General features: G+C 43.2%; 1 protein-coding gene and 1 pseudogene across 4 annotated transcripts; both read left to right on the top strand.

The window, feature by feature from the left end:
• The first annotated feature begins 1,097 nt into the window (after positions 1-1,097).
• On the top strand, positions 1,098-6,239 carry LOC120315925 (annotated as a pseudogene).
• Positions 6,240-8,272: 2,033 nt separating this feature from the next.
• On the top strand, positions 8,273-21,172 carry LOC120315938 (tripartite motif-containing protein 15-like). Of its 4 annotated transcripts, none has more exons than XM_039360993.1 (9): positions 8,273-9,360; positions 12,292-12,405; positions 12,889-13,119; positions 13,692-13,808; positions 14,729-14,761; positions 14,993-15,015; positions 15,768-15,883; positions 18,437-18,493; positions 19,488-21,172. In XM_039360993.1, exons 1-9 carry the CDS (start codon positions 8,455-8,457, stop codon positions 20,069-20,071), a joined length of 2,181 nt encoding a protein of 726 aa, XP_039216927.1. In that variant the 5' UTR covers positions 8,273-8,454; the 3' UTR covers positions 20,072-21,172. The 4 variants fall into 4 exon arrangements, with proteins under 4 accessions (XP_039216927.1, XP_039216928.1, XP_039216929.1 ...); XM_039360994.1 differs by having other exon boundaries at positions 8,274-9,360; positions 12,310-12,405; XM_039360995.1 differs by lacking the exon at positions 13,692-13,808 and having other exon boundaries at positions 8,274-9,360.
• The last annotated feature ends 1,787 nt before the right edge of the window (positions 21,173-22,959 follow it).

Here is a 22,959-nt window from a genome sequence, read left to right as displayed (position 1 = left end):
TCAAAGAAGATGTCATAAACATTATCTGATGCCTTTGGACCCTATGGACTGAAAAACAAGGTGAAAATAATAAATGGAGTCAAATAAAATGACAGAAGAATAAGTGCTTTACATAGGCTTCAACATACTTGACTTTGTCTGATTCTAATGATAGAAACTCATGTTGTTTATTCTGATTGATGACTTTTTATAAGTTGCCTCTGCTAATTACTGATTTGATTTTATTAATATCAGTATAAGATTATTTTTATATACGTTAGTACTAATCTAATTTGAAAATTCTTGTTCAGTTTCACAAGGCTTTTAAATATCTTTTTTATTCCATATCATTTGTTTTCTGATTGTCCCTTTACATAAATGTTAAAATAAAATAAACATTAAAAAAGCAGGTGCTTCAATACTTGTAATCCTGTATTAGATTTGGTGTCTTGTGAAAAATTTGGAGGAATAAACTACAAATGTCTTTTCTGTGGCAAAGCAAGATTTCCTTTGTGAACTTTTCACTGACTTTTTTTCCTTGACTTTCATTAATACAAAATGATATACATCACTTGCATTATCAACCATTGGAGCAGAGAACATATTTACAAACATGCAAATATATGTGCCTACATAAACATGTTATATAGGGAACAAAAAATGAATCCTTGTTTTGAAGAACCGTTTGGAAAAGAAGGTTTTTACATAAAATGGCAGTTAATATGTATGGTGACCTATGTTATATTGTTTATGTGCCATCTGGTCATTTTCATATGCTAATAACCACACAGATTTCTCCATGACATTTTATTGGTAAAAATACAGGAATGGTTTAGCATCATGTTTCACACTTCATGAATTGATGACTTTGTCACTGTCACCGCGTGTGGTCGTTTGTATACTGCTGCCGAGTTATAGCCACTTGCTTGCTTCAAGCTGTGTGGCTTGGATGAGCTTCACACCTTGAGTGACCCTGCTGAGGATAAAGACTCTTAGCATGTACTGAATTCTTCACTCATCACTCCCAGGAACACTTCCTATTCCAGCCACAATGAGGCACCACACCAGAATATGTGTGTTTGGGGTGAGGGGCGATTATATTATGACTGTGAGGGGAAATGAAAGTAAGTATGCTTCCCCTTTGTCTAAACCAGTGTTTCTCAACCTTGACAATTTTAAGGCATATGGAGTTCAACTCCCAGAATTCCACAGCCAGCAATGCTGACTGTGGAATTCTGGGAGTTGAAGTCCACATGCCTTAAAATTGTCAAGGTTGAGAAACACTGGCTAAACCAGGGGTAGGCAACCTTGCCTCTTTTATGACGCATGGACTTCAGCTCCCAGAATTCCTGAGCCAGCTATAGCTGGCTCAGGAATTCTGGGAGTTGAAGTCCATTAGTCATAAAAGAGGCAAGGTTGCCTACTCTGGTCCAAACTATTTTGGATGCGCGCTGCGGTTCTCTAAATATTCTCCCTTGTTTCTGCAAAGCTGGATTGGTGGTGAAAAAAAATCTTATAAACGGAACACATTTCTTCCTCCATACTGTACATTCGTGTAAAAAAGTAATGCTTTCTTCTCGGCGTTGCAACAGACCGACAGGCACCTCTCCCTTCCTCCTCGGGAATCCGGTCTTTTCTAGTGGGGAAGGAACCCCTCGAGTCCTCGCCTAGACAGACGCTTCCTGGCGCGCAGATCAAGTCTCCCCAAAGCCCAGTGGAAAAGTCCGCCTTGGCGCTGGGAGCGTTTTGCGCAGGAACAGAGCCGCGCACTCTGCAGCCTCAGAGCCAACGCAGCTCGTGCAAGAAAACACGCGGCGAAGGAGGCCAGTGCAACCAGCGTCCCTGCCTCCCTTCCCTTTCCAGCCATAGCTACCGGGAGTCCTCTGGAAACTCTGCAGAGGACTATCACTTGCTCCATCTACCTGAGCTACTTCAAGGAGCCATTTTCTATCGAATGCGGGCATAATTTCTGCCAGTCGGGCATCATCCAGTGCTGGGGCCGCTCGGAAGGCGAGAGCCCCTCCTGATCCAAGTGCCGCTGGTGATCTCGCAAGAGGAGTTTCAAGTCCAACCGGGAGCTGGGCAACGTGGTGGAAGTGACCAAGCGGCTCCGACTGGAGAAGGCCACCGCCTCGCTGGCCGGCCAGGTTTTGCAAGAAACACCGGGAGCCGCTGAAACTCTTATGCAAGGAGGACGAGATGTCCGTCCGTGTGGTCTGCAGGGAGTCCCGAGTACATAAAATTGACCCCATGCTCCCCATCGAAGAGACGGCCCAAGATTGCAAGGTAAAGGGATGCGTCAACTGGGGGAGCCCCACTCTTCGCCAAAGCAGATGGTCTTTCTTAGCTTCATCTCGAAAGGGAGTCCAAGACCCAGAGCAGTGTTTGGCAACGGAAGCAACAATGGGTGAACTTGAACTCCCTCAGGCCTCCAGTCCTCCAGCTAGCATGCAAGGATGCAAAGCACTGGTCTAGTGGTCAACACACCGTGCTGCTGGTCTTTGGCCCTTTTCTGTATGTAGAAGGGAAATGAGACTGAATCCGCTTAGGGACCTATTGTAAGATTGGTAGGATCTCCTTTAAAATGTTCACCCTTTGAGGCAACCCAGACAGAAAACTAAAGTTGTAAATGCTAATTATGCTAATCACACAATCTTACTAGTCTGAATGTGCCTCTCCCTTCTTTGCCTTCACCTTTAAGAGAACAAGGGAGAATAAAGTCTCAGATACTTTCTCAAATTCCATTCTTGCTTTAGACTCTTCTTTTTCTTTTTGACAGTTCTTTTGAATTTTGGTTACTTTAATTTCTAGTGTGCTGTTTTGCTTCATTTGCTTACTCCCTTCCCCCCCATTTATAAATACTCCACCTAAGAGTGGCATATCAACAGCACAACCCCCCCCCCCCCAAAAAAAGGACAGCACTTAATAGCATGTCATTTGGCTAATGGTTGACGCCACAAACTGATACCACATTACTTTTATAATGAAGATACTGTTACAATACAATTTTCCAAATAAGAGGTAATCAAAACCTTATGTTATTCTGTTGAATTTTTTCAGCTCTGATCAAGATACACTTTTATGAATGTCAATATTGCTGAACTCAGTGTGTTCAGTAATGTGTGGTATTCAAGACTGAGACATCATACAGAAATTGCAAACTGCCATTGCAAAAACATCTAAGCGCATCCTAAACAAATATTTTCTCTCTATTCAGAAAAAGATTGCCATCCATGTGAAAGCTCGGAAGGAAAAGAAGAGAAAAACTAAAAGAATCCAAAGAAGATTTGAAGAGCAGAAGCCAGGCTGATGAGGTTGGAGATGGTTATTTCTGCTACTCAGTTCTGGCAGCTAAAACTTTTAAGGACGTTTGCTTTGGATACATATTGCACTAAATCATGTTTGCTTAATCATGATGATAATAAGGAAGAAGGGAGGAAAATGAGGTTGTTGCTGTAGGATGGTGGATGAGTTCGCACAATATGCTAAGCCAAAACAAAACTAATTAAATGGTAAGTTATTGGGACTTCTAATTATAAAGAAGTCAGAGAGCAGTATTCCATTATTTATGTTATGGTACTTGGTAAGAAGCAGCATTTGTTGTGAATTGCCCAGCACTGTGTTTCATAAGGTGGCTGAACATATAAATCTTTTAAATAAAAAAAAACTTTGTAGAATGTCATAGAATCAGCTAAACATTCTGCAGCATCTAGACAGTTTGTATTTATGCAACTGCTATTGATAAGCTCTGCCAGGGGTGTCAAACTGGTGGCCCATGGGCCAGATATGTCATGTGCAGGCCACGCCCACCCCAGCTCCATAAAGGCAAAAAACACCGTGATAAGTCATGATACATCATGTGATGCGATTGAGTTTGACACCCATGAGCTATGCAGTCGTAAAGTGCAATGTCATGTCACCACCTCACTTAGTGACAGCAATCCTGGCAGTCTCAGTTGCTGTTATAGCCCCAGGACCTTTATTCAGCCTCTTTCTTACAAGGATTGTGGTGGCAGAGCTCCCAGGCAGTCATTTTGTCTTCCCTTCTCCTTGCCTTCTGCCCAGTGATGCTGTTTAATTGGTAGTTGGGTCATCCAGACAACAGAGTAGGTCAAGAAAGGAGGGGAGAGAGCATATAAGGACTTTTAATCTGTTGGTTTTTTTTTTTAAAAAATCTTTCTATACACACACATTCCTTGTTGGTGGTTCAAAGTTACGACCACCACCCCAAAACTACATACAGTCCTGTTTCAAAGTTATGATAGCTGCAGTGCCCCTGTGGTCATTTGCCCTTATGGCAGACTATGAGGATAGGATGTTGTAGCACTCCACATCGCTTCACTCCCATCCCACTGCAACAGGACCCCACAGTTAGAGAAAAAAAAATATTAATGTCCAAATTTTGTGCAACAAAATCGAGAATGCTGTGTGCAAGCTTTAGTTGTCCATCTGATTGCCTGTAAAGGACAGTCTACAGACTAGCCTTTAAGTCCTTGCTAGGCTGTACAGTCAGTCAGTTGGATAGCTAAAGCTTACAAAGACCCCAGTATTTATTTTGTTGCACAAGTCCCTATAGTAATTGGCTAACTTTTGGAGATGAAATGGTTTTTTTCCCTCCAGGTCAAGAGAAAAAGTTGCAGGAAGATTTTCTTTCCTTCTTGCTTCTTTCCTCTATTCTTCAGCCTGGAGTGAAGGTAAAGTTTTTAAAAGGGATAGAGATTGGAGAGCAATCTTCTGACTTCAATTCTAATGGTCAGGCTCCATTACAGTTGTAACTCAAGGACTATGTGTATAATTTGAAAGACTTTCAAAGATTCTGCACTTTTATTTTTTTTTTTACTGCAAATAAAATATTAATACAATATATTATGGGGGATTTGCAATGTTGGATATTCTGAGCCTTGTTTTAATCTGTTTACTCAACTGTGGAATATATGCCATTCAGAATCATACTGATTGCACTAGCATATAAGCCCTAGTAATAAATGAAAAATATACATTTTAAAATATATATTTCTCAAGTATCCAATTTTGCATTACTTATGCTAATCATCTTTCCTGTTAACATTTATTTAGAAATAGGTCCTCGGTATTTTGATTTGTCTTTGTTTTGCTTCAGAATATTTAAGATAGCAACACGTTAACTGTTTTTTTTTAAAAAACCCGTATCTTGAAACCAGGCTCCTTCAAGTCATCCTTGATTTTATTTATATGACCGGTAGCTAAAATGGATATTTGGAAAACACCACATACCTGTATTCTTCAAACCCACCACACACTGAAACAAAGGCTTGTCCACCCTAAAGAATGGACACCAAAGCATAAGAAGAGTAATTTATTGTATGTAATCCAGTGCAGTGAAGAGTGTTCAGAACTCTACAAACAAGCAACCTTTACACAAGAGGATGGCCCAACACAGGAGAAGCAACACCACAGGGCCAGAATCAGCAGTATACCTTCACTGAAAAGAAAAAAAAGACTGTTTTGAGGACAATTGTTGACATTTTGGACAAGGAAGATGAAAGAGGAGTGAAGGAATCCATTTATGCCAAAGTGGAAAATTCTTTCCTCAGCAGAGGTATAAGACACAACCCGTTTCCCATTTTTTATGTTATTCTCATTAATCCCCAAGATTAAAACCACTACCAGGGGCACTAGGGAGGCCACATTTAATAACCCATCTAGGGTAAAGGATTTAGGAATATTGACATCCTAATGATTCTCTGCCCATCCAGATTAGGTGAGGAACGAAACCTCCTGGATGACATATATGGGGCCCCCATAACCAATTTGCTCAGATTGAAGGAGTTACTTGGATAAGCAGTAAAACATTTCAAACCAGCAAGGAAAGGTCCAGTTGCCATAACTTAACTTCTAAACAACTTTACCTGGATGATTGAGAATCTTCATCAACCTATTCAAGTAGCTCTTGCCTCAAGCATAATTTTGTTACTAGCTGAGAAAGGCATTGCAGTTTAGATCCATTGGCTAGAAATGGACAAAATATAAGGTATAGTTTGTTGAATTAAGTTGCAGTTGTAACTAAGTTTGTTATATTGGGAAATATATGGGAATGACTTAAATATTTTTGGACTGATAGGTAAAATTATATTTGACAGCATTGTAAATAATTTCTAGATTGCATCTATATTGACTAATTTGACATTTTGTAAGTTGCCGTTCCTTTATTAAGAGTTAATAGATTTGTACATTCAATTCAGAAAAAGTTGTGTCATTGCATTAAAATCTATTTAAATGAACATTCTTGTACATGTATTGATTAATAATATTAAGGATGTCCTTAACTGATTTGGAACTAAGATTAGAATTCAGCAGATCAAGAATCAAGTGTAGGTGTTCTTAAATAGGATTTCGCAGAAATCTCTCAATGGAGATTTCAGGAGATAACATGAAATTTGCTGATCCCTGTATTAAACACTTCCATTATAGTATGGTTGCATAAGGAGGGTTTTAAGTCACAATTGACTTGCTGGGTTCACATATATATCTGGACCAAAACTAGAAATTACAATACATCAGTATAATATGGTTTAGGTGTTATGGGAACAATATCAGACACTGCTCTTGAATTGATACATCTGATAGTAGATTCATAAGTTCCACCCAGCTTTCTATTTCAGGATTTTAATCTGAAAAGAACATCCAAAACATGTGCTATTTTTTTGTTGGCTCTGCAGAAAAATCATCAAGGAAACGGGATCATTCCTTTATGAATAAAAGTTGAGCTAAGTTCAATACTACATATTTAGCTTAATTACATTTATATTCCATCACAGTAATGCTGTTCTTCCATTTGCTTCATGGTTTATAAAATAACAGTGAATTTAATCTATAACCCAAAGTTTACAAATATTAGGACACAAATCACAAATTAGACCATATTTTTGCTTAGCAGTGTAGGGATTGTACAAAAGGGTATTCTTGTTGTTAGCCTAATTACCGACATTTTGCTTCAGTAAACTGTTCTTGCGTTAGGGACGCTATTTTGTGAAGGCAGGAAGAACACATACACAGACCCAGAGATAAGGAAAAGAGTGGGAAAGGAATGAAATGTGATTGGCTGATATTATGTGTACTGACATGGGTTCTTATGATTGGTTATTGTCTGTCTATATAAAGAAGTGCCTAACTTACCAGTGTGTGGCACTTCTGGATGCAGCTACCAGTGTTTCAGATAGTTTTCCACCCAGCAACTTCACTTGGCCAAATAAAGTTCTGTTTCTCTTGGAAGCCTCTGCTTGAGTCTCCTGATTTGCCCTTTTGGAACCTCAAGTTCTTTGGATAGCTGTTGACCCTTACAGCAGGATATGTGAAACAGACCATAAACATCAAGGGTAGTAAATCTTAATTTTGGGTTGCTAGAAGTTTAGAATTTAGTGATACAAGTTTAGTGATACAACACAATTATAATTAGCCAGCGCTCTAATGCTGCACAATGCACTTTGAAAGAAAAATATTCAGGTCCACTCCAAGCTGGGAATAAACAAAATGGAGGCTGCTTAGGAAAGAAGGTTCAGTTTATTGAACAGCAGGGATATCATGCAATTTTGAAAAAGCTGACAAAATGAAGCTGGGAATGATGGGTGTTTAAACCTTCTTGGGCTTTTCTGTTTGGAGTTGTTCCTGTTCCCATTGTTTTTTATTTGAGTTTTTTTCTGTTCCTGTGCAATGAACTTTGGGTATTCTAATGGTGATGGGTTAATCCTATTATGTCCTAAAGGTTATGTTCTGTCCTTGGGAGTCTTTGTTTTTCTAACATCAGCTCAAATTTTCCTGACCATCTTTCAGAACAGGATTATCAAATGTGCATTTCTACAGAGCTGGCCTGCTGAGTTTCTGCTTGGGGAAGACTAGGCTGTTTCTGCCTAAGATTTTCTATTATTCCTTTGGGGAAATATAATATTCTGCCTTTTTTTTAATATCCCCCAAAATATTTCCTTCTCTGGGGGGGGGTGCTGACTTCCTACAATACTAAAGTAAACTCTATGACAGGGCTAGCCACTGGGTTACAAATTGAGAGCAACCACCACTCCCTACTAGCACCAATGATGTTACCCGAGTTTGGATAACGAGAGGTCTGCAAGCCGAGATTACACCAAGAATCCCTCGTTTCAACTCTGAGCTCCAAATATTCCCCTTTATTGAAACTAATTCGTTTGCGATCCAAATAAGCGGACAATCGCCCCGTTTGGGGGACGCAATTTCCGGTAGCCCCAGCAGCCAGCGCGACTTAAAGCAACAGGAAATGAAATTCCACCAAGAGGGGACTTCCTGTTCTTTTGCTCTCCCTTCCGGCGCGCGAAGCGTTAGCGCCCTAACGACTCCCGTCGTCTACCTCGACGTCGCGTCAGCCGCGCCCCTTCCGCGAGGCAGCGCGGCCAATCGGGGCTCCCGCCGTAAGGGCCTCGCGCCGTCTTCGCGAGCGGAGCACATCGTGAGCGGTCGGCCGGCATCATGAGCGGAGGCCTGGGCGGGATGACGGCGGAGCAGCTCTTGCAGCAGAGGCTCCTCCGGAGCCGCCTGCGAGGCGCGCAGCACCCGGGCCTGTCGGTCGGCGGCCCGCTCCCACCGCCGCTGCTGCAGCCCGCCCCGCCTTGCCTGCTCTCGCCTCCTTCGCCGCCCGACTCGCCCCCGCCCGGCACGACGCCCGCCGAGATCCCCGCCGGCCCGCGCTACCCCAGCGAGACTTGGTGCTCCTTGTGCCGCGTCTACTGCCCGGATCCGGTGTGCCTCCCTTGCGGGCACAACTTCTGCACCGGCTGCATCGGGCAGCGCCTGGGCGAGCCGAAGATCAACATCTCCTGCCTGGAGTGCGGCGCCAGCGCCCGCAAGAGGAACCTCCGGCCCATCAAGCCGCCGCCGCTGCTGGCCAACCTGGTGGTGGAGAGGCCCAAGCGGCAGAGGCTCGACTCCTTTCCCGGAGCCGCGGCGGCGGCGGCCGTAGCCACGGTAGTCGCCCCGCCGAGCGTAGGAGTAGCACCCGCGGCGCCGTCGCCGGTGGTGACTGCCCCGACCATCGTGCCGCCGGCGCCCGTCGTCGCCAAGCCCGCGACCCCGCCACCTCGGGCCCCAACGCCGCCGACCCCTCCGCTGCTCCCTGCTCCCTCGCCGTCCCCGGCCGCCCCGTCCACGCCGCCCCCGGCCCCTCTCCCCATTGCCTCCCCAACAGGGAAAAGGGCGCCCGTCGCCCTCGGAGGGGCTGGAGATGGGAGCGGAGAGAGGCTGTGCGAGATCCACCAGGACGTACTGCAGTTCTTCTGCGAGGAAGACCAAACGCCGATCTGCGCGCACTGCGACCGATCCCAGGAGCACCGCGCTCACACCATCTTCCACGTCGAGAGGGCAGCCCGGGATTACAGGGTAAGGGTGAGCCAGGGGGCCTTCCGTCTAAACGACCCTGTCTTCGTTTTTTTTAAATAATTTGTTTTTATTCTTTTTGGGTGCTGTGAAAAATTACAGATCGGGAATGCCAGATAGAAGGACCAGTGTCTATTCAGATTGTGGTTTCCAGTTTACAATATGTTTCCCCAACATAATGTGATGATTTAATAGAGCCACCATTTGAGTGGACTAGGCAGCTTACAAACTTAATGATAAATTAAAATGGTTAAAAATAAAATAAAACAAGATAACCTGGACTAAAAACAACTATGAAAACAGCATTACCCCTATATATTAACCCCAAGCCTAGGACCAAAGCCTGGTTTTAAGGGCTTTTTAGAATCCCAGGCTGTACCATTTGTGTCTTTAGGAGAAGCTATCTAAAATAGTTATTGACCATGATAGGAAATGTACCTTTCCTAGGTGCCATAAAATAACATTTAATAGAAGGTATCAGGTAATGCACAACTCAAAGGTACCACCAGCCAGAAACAATGGGAGAAGAATGATCCCTCAGGAAACCAGGTCCTATGCCACACAAGGTTTTAAAAGTAGGAACCAGCACCTTGAATTGTGTTCATAAGCCAACTGGCAGGCAATGCAGCTCACTAGCAGTACCAACAAGAACGCCCCATTACTGTTCAGAGCACTGTGTTTTGAACCAGCTGAAGTTTCTGGATGGTCTTTAAGGGCATTCCCATGTAAAGCACATTGCAGTAATCTAAATATGAAGTGACCAGGGTTTGAATGAATTGTAAATTGATAATATGGTCATTTAAGTGTTAATTTGACCAAGTTATCTGCTGTGTCGACAACAGGGTTATAAATAAGGGTAACCAGCAATCTCAGAAGTGCTAAACACATGTTTGTGCAATGATCTGGAAGACATGACACTATAAGTAGTCCTCAACTTATAACCACAATTGAGCCCAAAGTTTCTGTTTCTAAGTAAGACAGTAGTTAAGTGAGTTTTGCCCCATTTTATGACCTTTCTTAGCACAGTTGTTAAGTGAATCACTGCAGTTGTTAATTTAGTATGGTTGTTAAATGAATCTGGCTTTCCCATTTACTTTGTCAAAAGATTGCAAAAGGTGACTCTGGGACACTGCAACCATCCTAAATATGAGCTTGTTGCCAACATCCGAATGTTGATCACATGACCATAGAGGTGCTGCAACAATAAGTCTGGAAAATGGTCATGTGCCACATTTTTCAGTGCCATTGTAACTTTGAACAGTCACTAAATGAATGGTTGTAAGTTGATGACTACTTGTATTGCTATTTATCTTTTTTTTTGACCTGCTTGTTTATTATGTTCATCAAAGGTTCTACCATTTGGGCCAAGTAAAGTGACAGCAATTGCCTACCAAGCTACCAATGTTTCTCTAGTGTTCCCTTTTTATAGCACTTAAAGCTTTCACACACACACACACACACACACACCATATACATAACAGTTTATTATATGGAATGCACAACATCTTAAATAATCATACTTCTGTTTGTAGCTTAATCTCACATATTTATTGATAGAGCTTAACATTAAGAAGAGACTGGACAGCTATTTGTCTGAAATGGTATAGGGGTTGGGGGGTTGGACTAGAGGGCCTCCAAGGTTCATTTCAGCTCTATTTATTATTATTATTATTATTATTATTATTATTATTATTATTATCAGCATCAGCATCATTATTATTTATTAATTAATATTATCCTATGTTTCTTTGACAAGACCGGGTTCAGAAGAGAAATTCTTGCTTTATTTTATTTATTTATGCTTGCTGCACTATGTTCTTACAGGTTAGCAGCATCTGACTATTTGATCATGAAAAGGCTAAGTAGCATTAGAGCTTAGTACATAGTAGAAAGACTGTCAGAGGATCCCAGAACTGTACGCTAGGTTTTGAAAGGTTTTAAAAAAAAAACAACCCAATTTTTGCTTCACAAATCCATGCAAGCATTTGAAAAGTCAACTGTCACCAACATTAGGCTCTTAAATAAGGGTGTCAAACTCGCCACGTCACGTTGCAGCGTATCGCAATTTTTTCCCCATTGCCGGAGCTGGGGTGGGCGCAGTTTCGGCATGACCCATCTGGCCTGCGGGCCGGCAGTTTGACACCCCTGCTCTAAAAGAACATTTGCACTAGGACCTTCTCTATTTTTAGCTGTAATGAAATAAAATCTGCAGCTGAATGAAGCATTGTGATATCTGGTGTCCAATATCAAGGTTTTGTGTATTGTATGACTTTGGTAATCTCTGGGACTGTGGGGTTGGGTAGAGATAGAATCAGTGCCCAAGACTCTTGAATTTTGTTTAAGAAGCAAGACTTAGCTTTATGGCTGTCACCAGTTATGAAGCCTAAAAAAACCCCAAGAGCATTCAAACTAGATTACTTGTAGTACTGAGAAGACATCAGAATTTTACTTTGTATACATATTTCTTTGGGACAGACATTATGACATTGGCCCAACAACATTCTCACCTATATTGCAATTATCCACTATAGTATTCCTCAACTTTTTTATTCTGAAGGACCCTTGAAATAATGTTTAAGTCTCAGGTTTCCCTGCATACAAATTATTATACGTATATCACCCAGAGTCACTCAATGAGGGAGATGGGCAGTTTCTAAATTTGACATATAAATACAGTATAGCACTGTGTGGCTTGCAAAGTCAATTACAACCTCTTGCTGAACCTCTAGCAACTTCTCAGGGACCCCAGTTGAGAAAGGCTAATCTAGTTTGTATGCAGTCCGGTTTGGTTCATTTACGGGTTAGTTTGTTGTCTGAACTAGCCAAGTGAGGTAATGTAGTTAGCCGAAGATTAGCATATTAGGTGAACGCAGGCTGCCTGTGCTGTAATGTCCAAGATCCTACTGCCTCTAATCTTCTCCCCCCTATCTCAAGCCATTTTTATTTATTCAGGAGCGGGTTAAGGCACAATTAGAATCCCTGAAGCAGGAAAAGAATGAACTGTGGAATCAGAAGCTGACAGGCGAAAAGAAAATCCAAGAATACACGGTAGGTGCCATTACATATCATGAGCAGAGAGGTAGGGCTTGATTTTCTGAATTCCTCTCTTCCTCACGTCTCCAACAATTCTCCTTGTGTGTTTTGATTCTCCCTTTTTTCAAAGTGTTCTATGGCCATTTCTTCTGTGTCTGCACTGTCTCTTATGCAACACCTACAAGAAGTCCTCAGTTGGGACCAGACTTTCCTTGCTAAGCAAGCTGTTGTTAAGTGAGTTGTGCCCGATTTTTACAACCTAGTTGTTGAATGAATCACTGCAGTTGTTAAGTGAAGCACATGGTCATTAAGAGAATCCCTCTTTCCCCGTTAATCTTGCTTGTTGGAAGCTGGCTAGGAAAGCTGCAAACTGGTGGTCCCATGATTCCAGAATGCTGTATAACACAAATCAGTTTTGCATTCTGCATCTGTAGCGATCTTCTGGTTACAATTCCTCATTGGGATGGTTCACTCCTTTCTCGTCCTGCCTCTTTACAGGAAAAGGTTCAAACTGAAAGGAAGGACATCGTCACTGAATTTGAACAGCTACATCAGTTCCTGAAAAAACAGGAGGAACGCCTGCTGACCCAGCTGGAAGAGCTAGATAAAGACATAGAGAAGCAGAAAGACGACATGATGACCCAAATCTCAGAGGAACTTTCTCGCATTGGCGATGTCATCACTGAGATGGAGGTGAAGTGCAAGCAACCGGCGAGTGAGTTTTTGCAGGTGAGACTTTGCAATCTCAAAAGGTCTCTCTCTTTCTGGCTTGGAGGTGAGCTTAGCAATGAGTCAGAGGCCCTGGCATTGGGCTCCCAAGGTTTTTGGATGTGAGGTTTGTGAATTCCTGGCCCTTTAGATACAGTTGGTCAAACGTGAACTTGGATGTGATCCCTGTTAGAACCAGCACAAGGATTCAACTATTTATTCCTCATGGGGAAAAAATAAAATAAATCTACCTATTGGCGACAGTGGGGGACAGGCCATATAGACAGGTAATGGGGGCTTCTCTGAAAAGTGTGCCCCCTTCCCTTTCTACTCTGCACAGGTGCTGGCATTGGCCTTTCTGGTTGATGTGGCTGTTTTGTGATGAAGCCAGATGAACTCAGTGGCTGTGGGTGGGAGTATTTTCCACCCTTGCAGAGTGTTGACCTTTCATGGGAAGACGAAGGGGGACCTTAACTAGTCTGGTCTGTGCTCTCGTGGCGTGGTGCCCCTGGACTTTTACAAGGAAGAGTTGGAGCTCTGGAGCTCCTCCCATTGCAGAATGCTATGACATCATAGCATTCTGCTGTTGGCAGATGTACTTCCAGGTCCCTCAGCCTGACCTGAAGGCTGTTGAGAAGCTGGCCTGGATGACCCCATTCCTTCAGGTTCATGTCGGGACCCATCGGGTATGGCTGCCATGCAGACCTCTAGTACGTACTGTCCTCCTGTTAATATGGGTTCTCTCAAGGGTGTTTGGGTTCTCGGGCTGCAGCCACTGCAGTGACGGGATGGGAATTCGATGTTGCTCCTAACATTTGGCCGACGGATGAGTGCATGCCTTCAAAGAGACAAGGGCTGTGGTGGGTGGGGAAGTAACTTGGGTGTCTAGAGGACAAGTGGGGTTTCTTTTGTGGAGAAGAACAGGAGGGTGTTGTGCCGTATGTGTGCCTGCAAAAAAGCCTGCATTTTCTGGGATCTCCTTAGGGTCTTCCTGTGGTCCACTCCGTGGCGAACATCATATGTAGCTATTCCAAGGATGTGAGGCTGGTTTATTTTAAAAATCGAGCAGCACCTCCTGCGCACTTGATCTCTTGGCACAGAATCCTTTTTTGTTTTGTTTTTTTGTTTTTTAATTATTTTGCAACCAGCTTTCTGATCACAAGCAACAAGGACAAGATTTTTAGGTAACCTGTGACGTGCAGAGAATCTCTCTGAGGCACAACGGGTGATGGTGAAGAGGCACCGTGATCCTGGGACGGGGCATTGCGGGGCGGGGGCCCTTTGGGGTCCTTCCTTCTGGGCCTGGCCTTGTCAAAGCAAGGCACAGTTGCCCCGGTTGGGCTGAAATAAGCCGTGCCCTCCTCTTCATTAGGTGTGCCTACCAGACAGCCCGCTTAGAGGTCACGTGGGTGGTAAAGCAAGGTGTAGCTGGTGGGCAGGCCTTGGAGGGGGCGCAAAGCCAGCCTGCTCACTGGCAGAAAGGGTGGGCGGACAGTTCGGGGAGGAGAAGGCTGCTGAAAGAATTAGGGCAGCCCTTCTCCTCAGAGAACCAGTTACAGCACCAGGGAGAGCAACGTGGCCCGAAGGCTCCCGTGTGTAACCGGAGCATCCCCCACCTCTTGTCTTGAAGCAAACATCCGATGTTCCACCTCAGGGATCACAGGTAAGAGCCTGAGGGTGACTGGGGGGGCAGGCTACTTCCCCCTGCCTTGTAAGCACCAGAGGCTAGAACAAAGCTTCCACCTGTCATGCCTTGGACAGCGCTCACGGAGTCCTCTGCAGCCCGAGACAAGGGTGCTGAGGCATGCTCCCCGTTAGCCAGCGATAGACTGCAGGGGTGGAGCATTGTGGTGCTTAGTGCCTTTTTTTTCTCTTTTCTCTTTTTGTCTTCTAGGACATTAAAAAAAACCTGGCCAGGTACGTACGATTCTCCTCCTTTCCTTTTTGCACGGGGTTTTCCATCCTAAAGCACCATCCTTGGGCTTGTAGACAAAGGAAGGTCATGCTCGGTGTTCTTACATTCTCTGCTAAAATTGGGGCAATCAAGGTGCTTTCAGAGGGGGGGGGTCACATTAGTGGAAGTAGCTCTGATCTTGTAGGGCAATGTTTCTCAACCTGGCTGTGGAATTCTGGGAGTTGAAGTCCACATGCCTTAAAATTGTCAAGGTTGAGAAACACTGTTGTAGGGAATGTGGGTGCAAGTGCTTAGCTTCCATAAGAAGAGAAAAACGGTAACTGACAAAGCAAGAAGAATTATTTTTAGAATACTGGATTTGCCACACTAAATGCTAATGAACGGAGCACAATGTATTATTAATTCTCCAGGGTACATATCGTCAAAACTGATGTTGGAGTTTTGCAGAAAAAGTCCAGTAGTTTCTATTGCTGGTGTCATTTGCCAGCACTCAAAAATTTGCCATCTGAAGCAATTGTGTCAGTTTGCACACTTGAAATAGGAGTTAGCATTTCTGGAGCAAGAAAGGCAAATATATAAAAAGTGAGATGCTAGAATCTAGTATGCACTAATGCTTCGTTCCTTGGATTAGGATACTAGGCTAGCATGTTCTTCTCAGTGTAGCCCTTAAGAAATGCACACACAAAAAATGCAGAAAGTGACAAATTCGAACTTTGTCATAAGTGGTATAAATGCGCTCTTTAAACAAATTCAGATGCACCGCAGAACAGTTCCCATCAGCTGAGGAGGCGACATCCAAGCTGGGAGACCGACTGGAGCTGTTGTCACGAAAAGGGGTGGTTCTGAAGAAAACGATGAATAGATTTCAAGGTATGCAAAAGTGATTAAATAATCAATAATCTCTAATTGCTAACCCAGGATACTGTGAGTCTAGTTCATTTTTAAAGACTACTCATCCTAAGACATTTTGTGTGCTATTTACTTATAAATAGGCTGGTCTTTAAATTTTGACATAATGTGTTGAGTGGCAGCTTAGAGAGGAGAAAACTCTGTTTTACTTCTAAAATTATGTGATAAGCAATGAGGGCAAGGAAAAGTAGAATAATATATAAGTAAGATAATATATACCAGTGATGGCGAACCTTTTAGAGACCGAGTGCCCAAACTGCAACCCAAAACCCATTTATTTATCGCCGGGTGCCAGGTGGGTGTGGCCCACTGAGTGGGTGTGGCTGTGGTGGTCATGGCAGACTGGGTGGGTGTGGCCTCAATGTTGCTTGTGGGGAGAGAGAAATGTGGGGGCCAGGCAGGATTGGGGGAGATCCACGGGGACTCTGGCAGGTGGGGCGGTGGGCAGGAGGCTCGTCCTGTGGGGTGGGGTGAGGCGAGGCAAGGCAGGGCAGGGGTGCCATTGTCTCAGGGCAAGGCAAGGCAGGGGCCGGGGCGGCTGCTGCCTGACCATTGGCCCCCACACATAGAGGCCAGAGAGCGTATGGGTGCTGGGATGCATCCAGCCACGTGGGACCTTGGGGAGTTAGCAGGTGTCTGGTTGAAGAGGGACGGTTGCCATCTCTGGGGCATGGCGCGTGTTCCCACTGAGGGCTCTGAATGCCACCTCTGGCACGCGTGCCATAGGTTCGCCACCACTGATATATACACACAATATATTAAAATGACATGACCAATGGAAGCGTTAAGTTGAAGGGTTAAGTCAGAATATGATGCAGGCAAAAGCTGCTGTAGGAAAAGAATAACATCAGAATGGTTCTCTAAGCTGAATGTGCTGAGAAAATAAATATGGAGGGAAAATAAAATTCAGCTATTAGAAGCCATTCAATGGACAGCTAAAGTGAGGGAATCAAGTTATCAGATCTACTCTGCTAAAAGCAAGCTGTGTCAAGTATACTTTCTTTGGAAGATAAAATAATGCCTTACTAGCAGATTGACCCTACATTGATGGAGGTAAACCAATTATTTATTTCGTGTACGGCATACAGTGTCAGGGAAGTCTACACATGCTAGGTCAGTGTTTCTCAACCTTGACAATTTTAAGGCATGTGGACTTCAACTCCCAGAATTCCACAGCCAGCAATGCTGGCTGTGGAATTCTGGGAGTTGAAGTCCACATGCCTTAAAATTGTCAAGGTTGAGAAACACTGTGCTAGGTACACAATGCAGTCCCGACAGCCTAGATTGCTAATTCATTCTGTTTGGTGCTTGCACCTCTATTCTGGGTGCATTATGGGTGGGGGAGAGAGAAACTAGCTTTATGCTAATTAACTAGTTGCTCTCGGGTTGCTGGCTCTTACGGGCTCTGCCAGGAAGCCTGGTCCCGTGTCAGTGTCAGCTCTTCCATCATACCTCCTCAGCCTTGCTTCGCTTTGGTGGCATCCTGCCATAAAAAGGGAGAAGGGGTATATAGGGAAGGGGGAATGACAGGATCCAGAATGCCAACGTGTGACAGCAGGTGAAAGATCCAAGGACACGGGCATGAGAATGGAATGCAAACGCCCGTCCAAAAGGTGCCAAACTTTAGAACTGTTACCAAAATACTTAGTTTGAATGTCATCAGACATTTAACAAAATGAACCAAGGGGGCCTGGGAGAAGGGAAAATCACTGGGTTTATGCAGTAATATTCAGATCTGGCTTTACTTACACTGTAACCCAGTGGTTCTCAACCTTTTTAATGCCGCGACCCCCAACCGGTTGTAAGTCGAGGACTACTCAACTGGTGCAGCACCGTTTGCAGAATGGGACTTTTGGCGGGCTCAGCAGGGCAGAGACAGCCTGGACAATTCCTATTGGCTTTTGAAAGCCAATAGAATTAGACTCTATTCGAGAGAGTCTATTCTATTGGCTTTCAAAAGCCAATAGAATAAAAGAGAGTAGCACAGCTAAGGAAAAGGGGGGAAAAAATGGCGGACTGTGTTGTTTGGGGACCCCCGTGAAATGGTCGTTTGACCCCAAATGGGGTCCCGACCCACAGGTTGAGAACCACTGCTGTAACCACTTGGCTTTAGTAAAAGTATACCTTTTCCTACGAATGGAGTCAAGGCTGTTTCTTTCTAAATGCCCAAACTGGGACAGGGCTGACAGCTGGCTTCCACTTTCGGGATACATGAACGCAGTTAGGTTTTTCCCAGTGAGGTGGCTTAGGTTTGTTTTTGTTGAAGTCCTATTTATCTATTGCATGCTTTCAAACTGCTAGGTGGGCAGGGGGCTAGGGATTGAGTGAGGGGAGCTCCGTCTGTCTCACAGAGCCGGGCTTGAACCGCCAGAATGCAAACCATTTCTGTCTGGCAGTTCCAGCATCATTAAGCCACTGCACCACCATATGCCTCTGGTTTTACTGGTTAATCAGTAAACTCAGTTTTCTCCACATTTGAGGAGCTAACTTTTGACAAATGCCTGCTTTCTTTAGATAATGTGACATATGCCATCGAGAGAACAGAAACTTTGAGATCACTGAATGATAAAGGTGAGTTTTTGGGAAACATCTGTTGGGTTTGTTTCTGTGTTTTTACCTTATTTCCAACGAAAGCTGCTTCAGCTACTGAGGATATATTGCTCATGCAGAGCGGGAACATGGCTTGCTTTTCTTCCAGCACTGTGTATAACTTAAATCAATGCGAAAGTCTTAGCAAGTTATTCGTTTTGCATTCACAATGATTTTGGTAGAGTATTTTGCCAAAGGGCTAATGATTGCAAGTTTAATAAGGAAAGAAAATCAAAACTGTAACTCCAAGGATTAGAAACATTCCGAAGCTGGAGATTATAAAAAAAACTCTGAATTCTTTTAAAGTGTTGTGTAGAACTTCCTTTTAATTTTTAGTCACCAGCAGATTGGCACCTTGATTCCCCCCCCCCTTTCTCTTAACTGTGTGAATGAGACAATTAAAAAAAAAATCTGCAAGATTGCATATCTGAGACATACGGCAGATTTGTGATTGAAAAGTACTCTTTGGAGATTTTATTTCCCTAATCTGTGAGGTAGCTGTTCTTTAATTGTAATACTTAAGAGTCTCAGTTGAGTGATCAGTATGGCTCTTGGACATAACAAGCCCTCTGAGTTGGACTTGAAAGTCCTTGTCCTTTGCTTTAACCTATTGATCCATCTAATTCCATCTGATGGCTCTCTTAAGATCTTGGCAGAGAGCGCTCACAACCCTGGAACCACCTTAACTCGAGGATTCTGTGGCTCAGTAGATAATAGTTTTACTTGTTTTTATTTATTCATTCATATTTTTGAACCGCCTGGGGGATTTATGCAGGTAACCTGCTGATTACATGCTGGTGTGATTTCTGGGCATCCCAGTCCAAGGTAGAGTTGCAGTGTATGTGAATTTTGGGGAAGCTGCCAGGAACAGCTACAAATGATACAGAGAGAGACGTAGTGATGCTGAGCCAGAAGCAAGCCTCAGTACTGGAAGGAGATCGAGGTGCTGACAAATGTTGTTTCTTTCTGCTCACAGGAATTCCAACTCTTGATCCGGATTTCTCAAGTGCTCTTCTGCCCCTGGACCAAAGAAATGCAGGAGACGGAGAATCTCAGCACAGGCTGCCTGCCTTACATTATGTCCCTGACACTCCCCAAAGATTGGATTCCAGGGCTCTGGTTCTGGGCTGTGATGGGTTCACCTCTGGGAGATACTTTTGGGAATTGGAAGTGGGCGATGGGGAATTCTGGGCAGTGGGAGTCACCCGAGATCCTTCCAAGAAGAAGGGGATGATGGACTTCAGCCCAGAGGAGGGGATCTGGGCTGTGGGGCTGTGGAAGGGCCAACATTGGGCCCTCACTTCCCCTGTTACGGCCTTGTCCCTGAGCAAACACCCCCAAAGAATCCGAGTGTCCTTGGACTACGTGGGGGAATGTGTGACCTTTACCGATGCAGACACGGAGGACCCCATCTTCACGTTCCCACCAGCTTCTTTTAATGGGACACGTGCCCATCCTTTGCTGTGGGTAGTAGGTTTTCCAGCCCAGACTGTGTTTCTGAGGCGTATGGGTGTAAAATACCCAGTTGAGGTACACGAAATGGATATAATAAGTCCATAATTTTTAGTTATCCGTATAACCCAGAGAAAAATTACAGATCACTAAACCTGCCAGATCAAAGCAGGGTGTTGAACCATTTTGATTTAATGAAATTGGAAAGATTGTTTGTTTTCTCTCTGCCTTGTGTACTGCAGAATGTGATACGGAAGCAGAACGGCTCTCCTTGCACACCAAGGCCTTAAGACTGTTGCCCTGGGGAACAATGGAAGAATTAAAAAAAAAAGTAGGCTGGCTTGGCCTTCCTGGCATAATATCCCTTTTATAGGACATCCTCTTTTACCAAGGGATCAAGATGACCCCTTTCTAGCGCTAGGCTCGAACTTTTTCGTTTTGAAAAATAAAAAAAATAGCTATTAAATTTTGCATTTTTAGCTCCTCTTCAATCAGTTCGCATTTTAATGATTTTTCTTTAAAAATGAGTGCATGTGTTTTGGCTGCAGTACCTGGCAACATGTTTTCCTTTGAAAGGAAAGGCTTTAACTCTGTCCTTGGTGATGAAAAATATTTTTGAGTACCATACGTAAATTTGGCCATCCTAAATTGAAGCACTGAAGTCTTGGCATCTATGATGGCAGTTTTGACTGGACCGTCCTTCCTCTACCAGGGGTAGTCAAACTTGGCTCTTTTATGACTCGTGGACTTCAACTCCCAGAATTCCTGAGCCAGTCCACGAGTCATAAAAGAGCCAAGGTTGACTACCCCTGCCCTACACTGTAGGTTCTTGTCTTCTCTGTTGCTGCCGTTCTCTGAAACTTGATAATAATCTTCCCTGTCTTCAGTCTGATCCTGGAGATGCAATGGACAGAAGTTTGTGTCCTAATGATAATCTGGATGCTCTGATTTTAAAGATGAAATGCAATGTCTGAAAGATACGTAAAAAGAACCCTGGGGTTATGGTTGATGCCTACGGAATATACAAATCATAATAAAGACTGTTAGTATGTTCTTTGGTATATTTCATATTCTGTTTTTGTAGCGTCTCTTCTGTATCCATATTTTTTTTTTTTGTAAAATTTTGCCATGTCTGCTCATTGAGCACAGCATGTTTCTGTAAGAAGGAGCAAGTACCCAAAATAAAGCTGTGGGTTTTTAAAATCATAATTTTGAGAAAATAAAGGCCCAATTTTAATAACACTATCTTTCAATCCTATGCTTAGCTTAGTTCCGCCCAACACCAGGCAAGAGTGTTATCCAATGATTTTGGTTGACTGCAATGGCTTCTGCTTCAGTAAAATGGAACTTTGGAAGTTGAAAAGACCCTGGTGTGTATCAATTATATTGCCTCACTTTTGAGAATGAATTACAACTCCCAGCTGACCTACTTGATCTCAGAAAAAGCAAAGCATGATTTGGATGGAAGATCACTAGGAAGTGATCTGGCTAAACTTAAGTGAAAAAATTGAAGCAAGCTATCTCAATAGGTTTGCCAAGGAAATTAGAGTATTTATTATACTGTAGATTAAAAGCTGAGTTGAATTTGAGACAAGATAGTCTCCCTTTTAATTGTGAAGAAAATAGGGGAATTTAAACAAGGTATGAAACTTGGCTGTAGTCTGTCAATTGAAGCAGCCTTCTCCAGCCTTGCACATCTGGATGTGTTAGAATGGATGCCATTCTTCCATGGTAGTGGAGGATGGGAATTGAAGTCCAGGTTACCTGTAAAACATTAGCTGGCAAACTGCATTAAACCATGGGCCTTTTGGCTGGTATTTATGAGGTACGGCTTTTCTCGCTTCAGGTGTTTTATTTGTTTTATTTCTTGCTCGTGCAGTCATGGAATTGAAATACGCTGATGTCATCTCATACATATTATGGGATGGACCAGGGGTCAGATTTTTGCTTGGGAGTGGAAGAAAAATGTCAACAAATAACTTGCTTTCTGCTTGCTGAGCTCAATCTGGCTAGTGCTGTTTCTACCAGGGGAGCCAAAGTAAAAAATACTGATGGCAATATTAATGGATGTTTCAGAGATACTGCCATTTAACTAGTTATCATCCCTTCCAATTCTGTTATTCTGTTAGCTATAGTCACAACATATTTCATTAGGGGGGATCAAAAAAACATACCAACACAATAAACCAGCATAAATCCATCCATGCTGTGATGAAGACATTTTGAATATTTATGAGGTTAGAAACACCATTACTGGAATCTTTGATCTTAAAAATCTAATCAGTTTACTATCGGATGCACTGCTGAATTTCTCATTTCCAAGAAATTTTCTTGATTATGTACCATCCAGTTGTTATTGACACCTAACTTAGACTTTCTCTGTGAATTTTATTTACATAGACCTTTTCTCTCTTTCTCTCCAACTAAGCTAGAACGGTAGATAGACATCAGATGGAGATGAGATAATTATTATTGGTTTGCAGGGTGAACACAAACTCTGAAGCTTATTAAACTCACATACAGTAGTAGTATTGTAAGTCCAAGATCCTGGAGTTCCAGTGCCCCCTGCTGGCTGTGTTGAGAATATTGGCCTATAGATTCATTAAAAAAAAACTGGGAGATAAGTTAATTTATCAAATGCACTCTGCAAATAAAAAATGATTATCTTAAAGGGAAATGTGCATAACAAGATATGAAAACAAAATGTCACAAAATTGAAAAATTATATAAGAAAGATGTTGAGATACTAGAAAGTGCAGAGAAGAGTGACATGATTAGGGAACTGGAGGCTAAAACATGAATGGTTGCAGGAATTGGGTATGTTTAGTTTAATGAAGAGAAGGACGAGGGCTGACTTGATAGCAGTGTTCCAATATCTCAGGGGCTGCCACAAAGAAGAGGGAGTCAAGCTATTCTCCAAAGCGCCTGAAAGCAGGACAAGAAGCAACGAAAACTTATCAAGGAAAGATCCAACCTAGAACTTAGGAGAAATTTCC

Source organism: Crotalus tigris, unplaced genomic scaffold, assembly GCF_016545835.1.
Source record: "Crotalus tigris isolate CLP2741 ecotype Arizona unplaced genomic scaffold, ASM1654583v1 scf7180000019189.1338056, whole genome shotgun sequence".
Taxonomy (NCBI): domain Eukaryota; kingdom Metazoa; phylum Chordata; class Lepidosauria; order Squamata; family Viperidae; genus Crotalus; species Crotalus tigris.
Note: the sequence above shows the minus strand (reverse complement) of the source record. Positions and strands in the feature narration are given on the sequence as shown.

Excerpts from the sequence above, each read along its gene's own strand:
- LOC120315938 (XM_039360993.1), top strand. The coding sequence starts at position 8,455 with ATGAGCGGAGGCCTGGGCGGGATGACGGCGGAGCAGCTCTTGCAGCAG. Across the intron at positions 15,016-15,767 it reads ATTAAAAAAAACCTGGCCAG|ATGCACCGCAGAACAGTTCC; the intron begins GTACGTACGATT and ends AAACAAATTCAG. Across the intron at positions 18,494-19,487 it reads GAGATCACTGAATGATAAAG|GAATTCCAACTCTTGATCCG; the intron begins GTGAGTTTTTGG and ends TTCTGCTCACAG.